Below are 15,613 nucleotides of genomic sequence, written 5' to 3'. Positions count from 1 at the left end.
ATTTTGATACAATGTTATAAGTAAAAATAGATCCCTTTTTCCCTCAGGAGGAAAAAAAGAGGTAGCAAAACCAGATGGAGTTGGAGGAAGAAAAAAGTACTTTGTTTTTTCACTTTTTGTCCAACCCCCCCCTCCCCTAATTCCATTCTCAGATGGGGAAAGGTCCTGTTTTTCATTGCACTCAAATTTCTCAATCCCTACCTATTACCAATTTACAATCCAAGACCATATAGTATATTCCTTTGGAAAAGAGGCAAGTATGAATTTTGAGTAGTGGGTTGGACAGTGTTGTGCCTAGAAACTTGATGAGGTTTAGAGTTGGTTGGTTTTGATTGTGCAGGGGGCAGGGTATTAAGGAAGAAAGGGACAGCTTCCTAAACTTTGGATACCCAACCCTGTACAATAGATATTTGTTAGCAACAGAGCCAGCCCTTCTCTCTAACCATACGTGGTTGACAAAGACAACCTACATCTAACAGCTGATATATGTAAACATTCCACATTACAGTGAAATACTCTGGTGTACTGATGGATTTCTTTTAAAATTTTATTTATTTATTTTTGGCTGTGTTGGGTCTTTGTTGCTGTGTGCGGGCTTTCTCTAGTTGCAATGAGTGGGGGCTACTCTTCATTGTGGTGCGTGGGCTTCTCACTGCGGTGGCTTCTCTGTTGCAGAGCACGGGCTCTGGAGCACAGGCTCAGTAGTTGTGGCACACGGGCTTAGTTGCTCCACGGCATGTGGGATCTTCCTGGATCAGGGCTTGAACCTGTGTTCCCTGCGTTGGTAGGACTCTTAACTACTGTGCCACCAGGGAAGCCCTATACTGAGGCATTTTAACGACAATTAGGATAGTATTTTGACACCTTATCAAATTGCTTGGAACAGTTGTTCAGATCTTACATCCCATAATACAGTGTATCAGTTAGATCAACCAAAACCTATTGGTTAAATACTATCTCTTAACTGCATTTTTTGGTTTTTTTTGGCGGCCCGCTGGTCTTGTGGGATCTTAGTTCCCCTGACCAGGATGGAACCCGGCCCTTGGCAGGGAAAGCGCCATGTCCTAACCACTGGACTGTCAGGGAATTCCCTTAACTTCATTCTTAAAGTAAACCAATCTTGGAAATGTAGGTTTAGAGGCCAAAAAGTTAGGATTAAAGAGTGATGGATGGGTGGACCAGCACAATTTCATTCACATTGGTGGTAAAACATGTAGTACTATGTTACTTCAAAACGTGTTGATGCTTCCTCTTAAATTGTTTCAGTTTAAGTCATCTACTCTTATTTCTCATGCACATTGGTCAGGACAAGCAATATTAGAGATCTCATTAAGTGGTAACCGAAGATATCTGAAGAGTTAAAAAAACCTGGATTCGATCCAACCGAATCCTGCCACTGATTGGGGAGGCTTGAGCAAACCACTTACCTGAGTGTCGTCCTCATCTGTAAAATTGGGGCTCACGTTAAAGAACCACAAGATGTTTTCCAGAATATCATCCCATGAGACTCCTATCTTAGCTCTCAGGTCGGCTGTCAAGTTGGTGTCACTCTGACTGCCCTCTGTGTCCCTCACAATAACACCCACCGGGGCCCCGCCTCCCGTGGCCCCGCCTCCGTTCTCCTAAGGCCCCACCTCCGTCCCTCCGCGGCTCCGCCTCCCTCCTGCGCGGCTATTTCCGGAACAGGGTCCTCCCCCAGCCCATGCGGAGCCGCGGCCTCCGGTAACGCCCCCTCCGCGCTCCCGCGTGCCGCAACCGGCGCCGCCTTTCGCCGCCGCGCGCCGCCGTCGCCCCGTGCCGCCGTCGCTGCCGCCGCGCTCGCTGGCTGGCCCGGTGCGGGCGCCGGGCTCCTGCCACAGGAGAGAACCACCAGCGCCACCACCACCACTTCGGCCCGGGCCCGGGCACCGGCCCCGCCCCGGGCCCCGGCCTGAGCCCCCCGCCCGGCCGGACGATGGAGTGTCACTACGAGGCGCTGGGGGTGCGGCGCGACGCCAGCGAGGAGGAGCTCAAGAAGGCCTATCGGAAGCTGGCCCTGAAATGGCACCCGGGTAACTACTCCGCAACCGCCGTGGCCCCTCGCAGAAGCCTTGGCCCTCGCGACCTTTCTCAACCCTCTCCCTAGGGTAACTCCAGGGACCTGGTTGTGCCCGGAGCTGCCCGCTCGGTAACTCCCCTCGCCCTGGAAATCGGGCCGGCGCCCGGTCAGGTGGCCCCTGCGCAGTTCTGGCGATGAGCGTCCTCGGCTCCTCGGTGGACGCAGCCCTCCACCCCCAGGCTTCACTCGAGCCCCGAGCACCTCGTCCCTTCCTAGACGCCCCTCCCCCCGGTTCCCGCGTGGCTAACGGCTGGGGAAAGATAAATGTCCTAGAGACTTCCCTGCCCCTCCCACTGCTTCGCAGACGGCCCCGAGCGGGGAGGAGTCGCGAGCTCTTAACCCAGTCCTGCCTCGGGCTAGTCCCTTGCTGGACTCCCCTGCAGCTCGGCTTCCCCGGGCTTCTCCTCGGCGGCCCTTAGCTTCATCAAGGAATCGCAGCTACTTAAGTGTAATTAAGACAAAGGAGCTAGTGAAATGTCTTTTAAATGGCTATGCCTTTTTTTTTCTCTTTCGGAGAAAAGACCCTGTACTTCACTTCGGATTTTGAGTGTCTTCCCTAGTGAAGTTCATGTGTTTACTTAGAAGTGTGCTTCCTTTGGATGTTTTATTTGGTTGTAGTCCAGGCCTTTGTGACTGTCGTGAAGTAATTTGATCTTCTAGACTGGGGAACTAAGAATTTGAATCTCAGCTTTTTGAGGTTTATAAGAGGCTTTCGTATTAGTACTAGTCCATAAGCATGTTTCTAGAGTCTCTGAAATGCTAAGATGGAAACCTCAGAGTCTTGTTTGGAAAACATGCCTTACACACACGAAAAGTTAAATACAAATGCAAATAAAATAGCATAGCATATATAATTGGTAGTTGTGTTGATAGAACAACTAATAACTGCCCCAGGAATTCAGGGTCCACTACGTACTGAAAGGCAGTGAGGCTCCCCCTTGGCAGAGGAGTCTAGCCATTAGCTGGATGCTGGAGGAATGGGATTGAGAGAAGTGAATATAACAGTATGGGAAAGAGCACTGAGTGTCCCAAAGATGGCCTAGGGGACAGTTCGACCGAAGGCAGTGTTTATCGGAAGTCTGAAAATATGGGTTGAGAGAAGAGCTGAAGGAAGGGCTCGGGACCCAAAGTCAGAAGGTAATGGTTATAGTTGATGGAACGGGAAATAAAGGTATGGGTTTGTTGCTTAAAGTTGTAATGATGACCAACAGAGGAACTAAAAAAAATCTGATGTATATTGGAAGGGAAGAGGTAAATGAGCTAAATGTTCATTAAGAAGTCATTAGCTATATCCAAAATTAATAGGTCCAAAATTAGTGTAAGAGTAATAGGGGTTACCGTTAGAAATCGAGTTAAGAATTTGTTGACTCTGGGTGGGAAAGGGTGGGAAAGAGGATTACTGCTTGTCACCAAGTGCATATATAATTTTGATGACAGTATTAAAACGTTTTTGAGTAGTAGTTTGAGATTAGATTGTAAGGGGCTTTGAATGTTAGGCGAAGGACTGTGAAATTTGTTTATCCAATAGTGGAGAGTTGAGGCTGGTTTTATTAAGATGTCTTGGGAAGGTGCTATGAAGGCAGCTTAGTAGTATGAGGAGGGGTAGAGACAGAAGTCAGGTAGAGTCCGCCTTGGGCACCGATGGGCCAAAACTAGGCTTGGGGTCAGTGGGAAGGGTAAGGCCTGGGATGAAGAGAAGTTGCAAAAGAAAAATTACCAGATTTGGTGACTAGTTGGAAATCAGTGCAAAGAAGAAGGCAAATGTTACTAAAATATCAGTTAACTATTTTGAAACCAAATGTGTTAGTAACTAAATGTGAATAGCTTCTTTGAATGTCATCAGAATTCGTAACATCCTAAATATCTTGGTTTGAAAATGCCTATACATATAAGGGGTAAATACTGTCCCAGGAGATGCATGATTTTGATATGCTTTGCTTTGCTGGCTCATTAATTTGTTAAGTCTTGACACTCAGCAAATGTTTAATTTCATTCTGTGTGTAAGGTACTGTGTTAGATGTTAGAAGACATATGGGCTGTGCTTCAAAGACTAATACGTACCTCATATAGAAAGGCTGCCCATTTTCATTGTTAAAAGAGAAAGAGATTACCTTTATTTCTGTTATTGAGGAACTGAGAATGATTTCCAGTAGGGTCAATAGCACTGCGTAGTGAGGTTACTCCTTGTGAAAGCCAGGCTCTCAGTAATTCATCTGACGACTGTTCCCTGAACACCTTACTGTGGAACGAGACAGGGGTGGTCCCTGCCCTGCTGGCCCTGCTGTCTTCTGGGAAACACAGAGGAAAGCAGTCACTTTTCATCCGGTGAGATAAGGGCAGTATGAGGGCAAATACAAGGTGCTTATGAGCACATGTACCAATCTGGACTGGGTTTTCTAGTGGGTGGGATAGATGTGCATCCCTGAAGAAGTGACATCTAGGTCGAGACCTAAAGCGGTAACACAGAGAATACAGGAGGTGGAAGGCAAGAGAGGCCACGGCAGAGTCTAGGAAGGGAAAGAGGTGAGCCTGCCCAGGTGAGCAGGGGCCCGGTCTTGAAGGTTGTGGTAACCTGCATTAGGCAGATTGGGTTTTAACCTAAGGGTGTTGGGAAGCCCTTGAAGGGTTGGAAGCAGGAGAAATGATAGGTTTTTATTTTTCTTGTATCTCTCGGGCTGTAGTGGGGAGAATGGATTGGAGAGGGCAAGGCTGGAGGTAGGGAGACCAGTAGGTCCAGGACACTGACATGACTAGGATGAGGATAGGACCTGGGGGTGGAGCCTGAGTCACATGCTAAAATCCTCAGTGAGTAGGGGGAGTAGTTGGGAGGCGAGTGGACAGTGAGAAGGAGGGGAAGACGGAGAGATGGCCAAATGGCCTGAATCTCGATGGAATGCTGGTTTGTCCTCAGGGGTGAATAGAGAATCAGTGACCAGGAGGATGTCAGCTTTACCACCGAACCTGCTGTATGACAGCTGTGCTGGAGCCCGAGAGGCCTGTAGGGAAGTGGTGTTCTCAGGGAACCTGGCTTCAGTCAAGGCAGGACTTAAAAGGCACAGTCCATGAAATGTTCTAGAAGGTAGTGTGAAAACATTTGGGACAAAGTGGAAGACGGTGTGAATGGATCAAGAGAAAAGCACAGGATAGTATGAGAATGCCTTTTAAACTTTAATGACTGGATTTGCAATACCTGTGGCTTTTGCATTTGGCTAATAATTAAGGTGGGCTTTCCATTTTTTATGATTGCTTGTTAACTCAACTGCAGTCATGTTCAACCTCCTGGTCAACCAGTTACAAGTATATTTAAGTGAAATAAAAAGCCATATGACAGATTGAAAAAACTAGTTAAAAAAGAAGCTCCAGCAAGTGATTAGATCTTACTTTCAGATGGTACACTGGTGGGTTTTTATGTGTAAAAGCTTTAGCTCTTACCAGACTTCTTTGAGGGAGGAAGGAAGGGAGTGGGAAGAAACAGGACAACAAAGTACAGATGAAAAGGTGAAGACAGCCACCACGTACCACCCCAAACAGCCGCCTTTTTTGTCTCATGTCAGGAGATTCAGTTGCTGGCTTTTTCTGCCTTTCTGCTTTAATTTTTTTTTAATTTAACATCTTTATTGGAGTATAATTGCTCTACAATGGTGTGTTAGTTTCTGCCGTATAACAAAGTGAATCAGCTATATGTATACATATGTTCCCATATCTCTTCCCTCTTGCGTCTCCCTCCTTCCCACCCTCCCCATCCCACCCCTCTAGGTGGTCACAAAGCACCGAGCTGATCTTCTTGTGCTATGTGGCTGCTTCCCACTAGCTAGCTATTTGAACTATGCTTTTTTTGTTTATCTGACCAAAATGTTATTAATGATTTGACGAAGACACAGAAGTCATGAGCTGGACTGTCACCCTGGAGGCATATCAGGATTGTGTTCAGCTGCAGGTGACAGGAAACTGGCAATTGTGGTCAAAACAAATAGTCATTTTATTTTCTTCATGTAGCAAGAAATCCAGAGGTGGCCCATCTTGGTAGCTCCAGCTGCTTGATGAAGCCATCGAAGACCTGGTCCATCATCCTGACCATAAGACTTGAGTCCTTTCATCAAGTGTAAGCAGTTAAGCCTCAAAGAAGTTCATTACTCATGTGGAGGTGCAGAGAGAGGCAGGTGAGCCCCAGTGTAGCAGGTCTCCTCCACGAGGTCCTTGGACTCTGCTCAGCAGCTGTCAGATCAGGCCTCACTCACCATCTGAAACGGCAGCAGGGGATCCCAGGCAGCAGTGTGGAGGAGGAAGGATTAAAGCAGGGACAGAGTGTGTGCTGGTTGCCTTTCAAGGAAGTCTTAAAGCCACCATAGAATACTTTTATAGATTTTATTGACCGGAGCTTAGTCACATGGTCATGCCAAGCTTCAAGGGAGACTGGAAATGGAGTCTTTATTTGGGGGATCAGGTGCCCCCATAAAATCAGGAGTCAGTTGTTACCGGAAGAAGGGGATGAACTAGCAGTCTCTGCCTCAGTCCTCATAATCTGCCTGCAGGCAGTATACCCGGGCTTTGGGCAGGACACAGGGATGAGTTAAGGGCATAAGGTGAGTGCCACCCAGGCCCATCCCTTTGATCAGGAGAAACAATCTTCTCCTAGGAGCTTCACTTAGTAGATTTGTGTTTGTATCTGATTGGCTAAAACTGGGTCACCTGACAACCCCAACTTCAAGAAAGTCTGGGGAGGTGAATTTTTAAAGTGTGTGTATTACCCCTGTGATCAAAATCAGGTTTTGTTAGGAGGAAGAGGAGAATGGATATCGAGTAGGCAACTAGTAGTATTTGCCACAGAGTAGTAATAAAAATCCAAAATAATTAAATCTAAAATTATCAAAACAGGATACTGGGTGTCCTGTGTTTAGAATCCAATTGCAGCAAGGCCACAACAAGATGGAATTTGATAGTATGCATTGGAAGTAATGGAAAACCTAGCCACAGTGGCTTAGTAAGTTAAGAATTTATTTTTCTCACCACAAGGAGTTTTGGAGGTAGGTGCCTGCTGGCATTGTTTCAGTGGCTAAGTAATGTCACAGTGAATCTCTTGACTTTTTCTTCATGGTCTCAAGATGGCTGCTGAAGCTCCAGCTCTCATGCCCATGTACAAGACAAAAAGAGGAAGGAAAGAAAATACACTAACAGACTTCTGCTTTCATCTCATTGGTCAGAACTATGTCACGACCCTTCCTAGCAGCAAGCGAGGCTGGATAAGCTAAAATACTTGCTTATTTTTTAGCTTATGCAGCCTCCACAGTAAAGGCTGCAAGAGATAAAGGAGGGGGAGGTGTTGGATGATCTAACCTTTAGTATCTACCACAGAATGGATTGAGTACTATGTTTGAGTTAAAAAAATATTTGTTATACAGGTATATTGGCTTGTCAGGAATTTTTTTTAAAAATATTTATTTATTTAGTTGCATCGGGTCTTAGTTGTGGCAGGAAACTCTTAGTTGCGGCATGCATGTGGGATCTAGGTCCTGACCGGGGATCAAACCCCAGCTTCCTGTATTGGGAGCATGGAGTCTTAACCACTGCGCCACCAAGGAAGTCCCTCTTGTCAGTAATTAATATGAAAAATACTTGAAACTTTGTCACCTATAAATCCAATATGACTTACTGTGATATTGTTGCTAAAAGCTAATATAATTAGCGATAGTGATTAGAAGTAGAATGTTAAGGAATTAATGAATGGCTCCTTGATGATCACTGTCTTTGACAGCATTTGAAGTAGAGGGTATTATAGTGTGCATAAGAAATGGGAGATTTAGTCCAGAGAAGAGGTAGGCTAGGAGATGACCCATGGGCTGCTCTGTGGAAGGGGAGTTAGACCAGCGTTGTATTACTTATACAGCTAGGCTCCTGTGATGCAGTTTTTTTTGTTTCTGTTTATTACTTTTTTTTTTAATTCCAGGGGAGCATGATTCTATATCTAAAGCTTTTTGTGTTAAAGCATCTTAGTAAAAAGAGCTATGGCAAATTGCTGCACTTGAGAAAGTGTTGTCTGTGTCAGTTGTTGAGCAGAAGGCCGCTTGAAGGACTTGGGATTGTGTAATGGTATCTGAAAAGAGGAGGTAGGATACTCTTGAGGGCCTTGTTTTAAGACTACTTCTGTCATATTTTTTTCTTAGAGGCAGATATTGAGTTGTAGCTTAAAGAACATTGATGTACTCCACGGTAGGTTCAAAATATTTTACTTTCTGAGTGTATTAGTTATCTACTGCTGTGTAACAAATTACTGAAAACTTAGGGCTTAAAACAACAAACAGCAAATACTTTCTTTTTTTTTAGCAAATATTTTCATAATACGGACTCACACGGTTTCTGGGGATCAGAATCAGAATGGTGTAGCTGGGTGGTTTGGCTCAAGCTTTCTCACCAGGTTGAATCACCATTGTCTGGGAAAACCCACTTTCAAGCTCACCCCCACAGTAATGGCGGGCCTCAGTTCCTTGTTGGCTGTGGGCCGGAGGCCTCCATTCTTCACCACGTGGGCTTCTCATGGACCACTGGAGTGTCTGTGGCAGCTGGCTACTCCCAGCGATCCAAGAGAGAGTGAGCGCCCAAGATGCAAACTGCAGTCTTTCATGATCTAATCTTGGAAGTAATATCCTGTACCGTCACCACTCCTGCCACCTGCTTTTGGTCACAGAGACCAACCCCGGTGACATGGGAGGGGACCACACAGGGCATGAGTGCCAGGAGGTGGGGGTCCTTGGGGGCCATCTTGGAAGCTGGCTACCACCCTGAGGCAAAGATGCTTTCTGAATTCCGCAGTTAAGGAAGCACAACTAATTAGGGGAAAAGTAATTAGTTAGCACATCCTTTGTAAAGTTTATGAGATTTATTTTGGTATATGCTGGTAAGAAAGAAAACCTTAAGGATGGTGGTAAAGGTGGATTAAACATAATCTAGCACTGAATAGTAACAGCCTTTCTATAAATGATTGATTTATGTATTTTATTCCTTCTAAAAATAAAATGTGTACCACTCAGCATTTTCTGTTTGTGGATATCCAGGTTGAGTGCTCAGTGACGCACTGAGAGTTAGAGAAAAGCATGAAATTTCTACTCAAGTTCCCACTTATAACAGATCCTGATTATCAGCTGTCATCCATTTTCTGGTTTTCCTTAGTTGTTTTTCTTCATTTTTGTACACTCATCTATGTATGGCATTTCTGATGGAAGAGGTCCCTTTTAGAGTCTGTCCTTTACTTTTTTGATGACTGAATTTCTGTGCCTTTATTTTAACAGATAAAAATCTGGATAATGCCGCAGAAGCAGCTGAACAATTTAAACTAATCCAAGCAGCGTATGATGTGCTAAGCGACCCTCAGGAAAGAGCATGGTGAGCATCACGCTGTCCCTCCTTGTGTATCTTGTTGGGAAGAATGGTCAACAGAGGGTTTTTAAAAAATTTAATATATTAAATGGTTTGGGGTGTGTTCTAAAGCACCAGTCACCTGTTCATTATATAAAATGCAGTGTGTTGATAGGAAGGAACCTTAGAGATGATTACTCCAACTCTGATATTATAGATGATGAAACACAAAGCTTGGCAATCGTAGATAGTTATAATTTTGATACTTATGAAGTACCTTCTCTTTGAATAAGGTCTTTTTGATGTCTGACAAATTTACTGATGTCAGAAAAGGAAGAATGTTGACTTTTCCTTAAAAAACAGATATAGTGTTTTCATCAAGAATTGTAATATTTTCCCAAGAACTACTTTATATAAGAAATTGAGTTAAGCTTCTACATCTATGACAGATTCTTTAACTCATGATGACCCAATCATTTAATGCCATTTCCAAACAAAAATTTCTCCGTTTGAAGTTCTGGGTTTCCAGATTCTCAGTGAACTTTTTGCTACAAAGTCCTGACATAACTGTGCAAGATCCCGCAGAGCAGGTGGGTGTTCAGTTCACCCGTGCAAGTCTTCTGTGTGATAGCATACAAGCACGGCCAGCTGTCAAGAGAGAAAGGCTGTAAAGAAAATTCTTTTTTTTTTTTCACTTGGTCAAAATTTTATTTCAAGGCCTGAAAACACCAACTAATCGAAAATGGCCCTACTGCAATTTCTTATAATATATAAATAATATAAAACTTAAAAAAATGTAGACACTATTAACTAACTCCTAAACCACACACTATAGGCTTTTCAAAAGCAATAGTTATTTAACAAAATGTAAGGTGACAATATCAAAGAATTTTCACACTTAATGAGGACACAACCTGTCACAAGCTACTCACACAAACACAAATCTTTTTTACACTTTCCATGTTTGTTTTTAACTTTGTTTCATAGAACCACTGATAATTGAGGCTTCTTTCAAGTATAGGATTTCTAACATTAAATTACATTTTTGAAGTATTTCTATAAAGAAGAAATGAAAAAGACACATACTACATTGTTTACCATAAATTCATACACCAAAAACTCAAACAATCCAACTGAATTTATTCCTACTTCCCCCTTCTCCAACATTAGCTTTAGATGTTCTTCTAAATATTATATAAACAGTTTTGTTAAAATCAGTTCTCTCATTTATGCACATTAGGGAAAAATGGTTTTATAATGAGTTATCTTTAAAATTCTAGATAACACTCTTTAGCCTTAAATTACATTGTGTACACACAACTACAACAGTTGGCATTTGCTCAGGAGCATATAATCACATTAAAAACAAATAACTTTGTAGTTCATAGTTTAGTTGGCTCTTAAATAGTTTCCCTGGGGGGGGGAAACAAGTATTTTGTGTTGTTTAAGAAACTGATACAGATAAATGAAATGCTAGGTGTTCGTTTAAACTTTGAGGAAACCTACAGATGAACTTTTGGGCGTTTTTTCTAAAATGCAAGAGATATGTGCTTAATCACTGTTCATATAGTGAAGGGATGGGATGGCAGATACAGACGCAGATGAAACTCTACATTTTGTAAATGTAGAGTTGGATATTCTAAATGGAAGAACTGACACTGACAATTGTTTACAGGAAACAAAGGTGAAGAAAAATGTTGAAGAATATCTACCCTTAGAAAGAGAGAAGTGTTTTACAAGACAAAAATGAGAACTAGAGATTCCAAAAACACTCATTTTACTGTTTTAAAAGAAAAACAAAAAAATAATAGGGAGAGAGTCTAGACCAATTAGAACTGAGGCAGCTGTAACAAAAATGGAACACAGTACAGTGATTTGAGCCCTTAAAGGAAATGACTGACTAAAATGAAATTTCTCAAGTCTTCATGTCTATAATAATAAATAAATGTGCAAAATATCAAAAATACAAAGTCTGGATTTTTTTCCCTTAAGTTTGTAGTAAACTGTCTAGCCTCTGCTTAATATAGTTACTTTTATAAGCCTTCTGACTAGCAGAGCATGCTATACAGGCACATGCATGCTAGAACTTTACCGTGAGAGTTACAGTTCTCATCTCAAGCTAGTGACTTGCCTGTTACCCATATTTATATATATTTCATTCCCATTGTAAAACACTTAAGGCCTTTCTAGTGGTACATTTTAATCAACATATTACATAAAAAAGCATCTTGATTTTTAAAATGAACCTTTTTAGTCCTGTAACATGGTGGGTTTAGTTGAACAGCTGGAACATAATATGGTAACTACATTGGACTGTTTAATTCACAGCTGTAGGAAAATGTTTGATTTTTAAAATATAACCAAGATGAGACTGTAGAGTTATGAGCAGTAAAATATTAGAAAACAGTGAATGAATAAATAAGATGCTTTTCCATCAGTGGCCATTCATTGTTTTGCTTTTAGGAACCTGGAAGAAATTGTCTTCTTTGAGTTTCAAATGTTCCGGTAAATCTAGTCGTTTCTTAGCTTCCTCAGTATCACCTTGAATTGCTGAAATAAGTGACTCTAAAGAATCAGTTCTTTTCTGATCTGAGGTAGCAAGAATTTCCCCATAGAATTCCTCTTTGAAAGTATGCATGATATGAGCTTCCATGGACATTTTTGTATTCTTGTAGTATGGGTTCCATCCTATGCTCACCACCATCTTATGGACGTCTACACTTCCATCACTGGCCCAACCATGATATACGCCAGTGGATGCATCAGCCGGAAGATTATCTACTACTTGTTCAGGAAAGTTAGCTGTAGGAATGCCCAGGTGCTTGGGGCCGCGACCGAACCGCACCACCTGGCCGCGGCAGAAGTACGGCAGGTGCCTCATGACGCCGTCCGTTCGGGTTACGGGCTGCGGTCCAGTCCGCGCGTCAGGCAGAGCCGCCATCGAGGCGGTGCCCGGACCCCCAGGCCAGCCGGGGGACACGGGCAGGAGCTCCGCGGGCCGGGTGGGCGGGCGAGCGCACGGGCGTACAACGGGCCGAGCGGCGCGGACGACGCGCCTCGGCGAGACCCTTACGCCGCTGACCAAACAGAAGGTGCCGGGCGACTCAGAGGCTGCGTCTGGAGGAAAATTCTTATTAAATTATCTTTTATATAAAAATCAGAGAATCCTAAATTTTTCTCCTCCTGAGGAATTTGGAAATCTGGCCTTAAGAAATGCTTTTGCCTTCCTTTGGAAACTTTGAAATTCTTTCCTGCCTTCCTTTTACTCTAGCTCTTCTCTAGATCTTAGGCTGTTTTCTTGTCCCGAGGATCCCCTTGTCTTTTTGTTTGAAGGCCCTGCCTATTAACTCTCCTGTCATCTGGAGGCAGTACTGCACGGTGGCGAGGAGCATGGGCCTCTGGTGCAGGACACGTGGTTTTGAATTCTAGCTCTGCTGCTCATTGGCTTTATGACTGTGGACAATGTTATGTAATATTGCTGAGCTTCAGTTTCCTGTTATATCAAATGAGGGTAATAACCAGCTTTACAGAGTGAGGGGCAGTTGTATGTGTATGAAGCTCCTAGATTGTTTACATAAACATTAGAAGAGTTTTATTCTGGTCCATGTTGGTAAATTCCCAGATCCCAAATGTGTAGTTAGCCTGTGGACCAGATGATGTCCACTACTGTCTTATTTAGTAAGGTCTCTTTCGTGTGAAAGTGCAGCTACGTTTCTGGGAGAGTCACGGACATTCCCTGGCTCATTAAATTCCCCTCTTCGTATTGGCTAGTACCGTATACTGCCTGTAACGTACTGGGAGTTGCAGTCATAGTTTTAATCAGCACTTCTGTGAAAGATTATTAAGTCTTTGCCTGTTGATATTTTTCTTCAGATTTTTTGGTTGTGGGTTGACCATGTTAAAATGTACAATAATTATATTTTGACTGTTTCAGAGTAAGGAATCCTTTTGAATTCTTATTTATTCAGCCTTCACTGATGTCGCTAATTTTTTTGGTTTAGGTATGATAATCATAGAGAGGCTCTGCTTAAAGGTGGGCTTGCTGGAGAGTATCAAGATGACAGCTTAGATTTGCTTCACTATTTCACTGTGACCTGTTACTCTGGTTATGGAGATGATGAAAAGGTAAGAAATGAACTCACTGATAATTTCTTATCAAGTACTTAAGTAAGACTCTCAAATGCAAAGAGAATTCCTAAAATTATTCTACAATAGAAGGTGAAGGAATGTTCATTTTGGAAACTGAAAAACAGAGCTTTCATATTTAAACTGTCAGCATATAAAGACCTTCAGTTGAAAACTAAATGTACTTTCAGTGACTGAGCTTGGGACTGTAATTCTGTAACATTAAAGTTTTTCATGTTGCATTTTAAAATCTTACTCTATAATTAAACTACAAGAGTGTTAAGAATTTGTGTTTCTGTTTTTTAGGGCTTTTATACAGTGTATCGTAATGTTTTTGAAATGATTGCCAAGGAAGAACTAGAATCTTCTTTAGAAGAGGATGTTGAGGATTTCCCAACTTTTGGAGACTCCCAGAGTGACTATGATACGGTAGAAGAAAAATTCATTGCCATTTTGTAATTAGCATTTGTCAGTGTATCTTCTCCCTATTTTTTTATTTTAAGAAGAAGGGTTCTAGTTCTCAGTCTTTTACTGTGACTCTCTTCCTCTCTTTCTTTTCCTGATCGCCTCCCGTCTTTTCACTATTTAGTGATCTTGGTCCCATTCCATTAATTTCCTCATCAAATTCATTCTGAAGAGTTATTTTGTAAAGCCTTCAAAGGACTGTCTTCTCTGTTGATTAATAGTAAAGTTGTATATACGAAGAAAGGAGGTTAGATGTTTTGCATCAGCAATATTTGCTGCCTTACTGAAAAAGAAATCCAAATAAAAATCTAGCATTTTACCTGTTTTCTTTGTCACTAGGTAGTCCATCCTTTCTACGCTTATTGGCAGAGTTTCTGCACTCAGAAGAACTTTGCTTGGAAAGAAGAATATGATACACGACAGGCTTCAAACCACTGGGAGAAACGAGCCATGGAAAAAGAGAACAAAAAGATTCGAGACAAAGCAAGGAAAGAGAAGAACGAGCTTGTCCGTCAGCTGGTAGCTTTCATCCGTAAAAGAGATAGAAGAGTGCAGGCTCATCGAAAACTTGTGGAAGAACAGAACGCAGAGAAGGCGAGGAAAGCCGAAGCAATGAGGCGGCAGCAGAAGCTAAAGCAGGCCAAGTATGTGGTGCTCGCTGGACCCTGTCTATGAGTAGGTGCTGGTCCCAGCAAGCATCAGTGGTTACCTGGCGTGGTGCTTTCATGGGGAGTTTAATCCTCATTCTGCCTACATCCCTTTCTTCTACATTCTGGCATTGGACGATGTCTTTTCATCTGCTGTGAAAAAATTTTTCTTTTGAGTTGGATGTTTTCCTTCAGAGGCCCTTTATACTTGAGATTCTTTTCAGACTCTTGTAACGTTTAATAATAACTGACGTTAATCGAATTCTCATTCTGTACAAGGCCATGTTGTAAGTGCTTTTCTTGCAACAATTCTGTGAAGTAAGTTCGGGTTTTTATCCTTTCTTTTGAAGAAATGAAGCCCAAGATCACATAGCTAATAAATTGCAGAGGTGGGAACTGGACCCTAGAAGTCAGTCCAGTGCGCTGCTTTTAAGTACCACACAATACTCTGTCCGTATACGCTTAGATATTTAGTTCATCTCAGTGCCTTTAAAGTTTTGTTGTTTTGAGTCACTGTAAAGGCGTTGTGTCCAGAGCATTATAGCATTCTTTAAAAAACTATTCACTTCTTGAAAGTTCTACCCACCTCATCTTTTGAAAAATTAGCACTTTACATGACACTTACGGTTTAAAACCACCTGAAGACTTTTTTTTTAAAATAAATTTTATTTATTTATTTATTTTTGGCTGCGTTGGGTCTTGTCGCTGTGCGCGGGCTTTCTCTAGTTGCGGCGAGCGGGGGCTACTCTTCATTGCAGTGTGTGGGCTTCTCATTGCGGTGGCTTCTCTTGTTGCAGAGCACGGGCTCTAGGCCCATGGGCTCCAGTAGTTGTGGCTCATGGGCTTTAGAGCGCAGGGTCCGTAATTGTGGCGCACGGGCTTAGTTGCTCCGTGGCATGTGGGATCTTCCCGGACCAGGGCTTGAACC

General features: G+C 42.8%; 1 protein-coding gene and 1 pseudogene across 6 annotated transcripts in view; one reads left to right on the top strand and one right to left on the bottom strand.

The window, feature by feature from the left end:
* The first annotated feature begins 1,768 nt into the window (after nt 1-1,768).
* DNAJC21 (DnaJ heat shock protein family (Hsp40) member C21) overlaps nt 1,769-15,613 on the top strand; it is a 35,262-nt gene continuing 21,417 nt past the window's right edge. For 2 of the 6 annotated variants that reach the window (XR_003429901.1, XM_027092621.1), the window contains exons 1-5: nt 1,771-2,051; nt 9,382-9,475; nt 13,450-13,573; nt 13,880-14,002; nt 14,378-14,682. Coding sequence is in view for 3 of the 6 variants with exons in the window: in XM_027092621.1 (XP_026948422.1) it covers nt 1,955-2,051; nt 9,382-9,475; nt 13,450-13,573; nt 13,880-14,002; nt 14,378-14,682 (743 nt within the window). In the remaining 3 variants the exon portion in view is untranslated. Of the gene's footprint in view, nt 2,052-9,381; nt 9,476-13,449; nt 13,574-13,879; nt 14,003-14,377; nt 14,683-15,613 lie in introns of all 6 variants that reach the window. The other 4 variants (XR_003429899.1, XM_027092619.1, XM_027092620.1 and 1 more) reach the window with 3 other exon arrangements.
* Nucleotides 9,487-12,587, bottom strand: LOC113612621 (riboflavin kinase pseudogene; annotated as a pseudogene).

The sequence above is a fragment of the Aethalodelphis obliquidens genome, unplaced genomic scaffold, assembly GCF_003676395.1.
Source record: "Aethalodelphis obliquidens isolate GAN/ISIS:26980383/991018 unplaced genomic scaffold, ASM367639v1 scaffold80, whole genome shotgun sequence".
Taxonomy (NCBI): Eukaryota; Metazoa; Chordata; class Mammalia; order Artiodactyla; family Delphinidae; genus Aethalodelphis; species Aethalodelphis obliquidens.
This window is presented reverse-complemented; position numbering and strand designations above follow the sequence as displayed.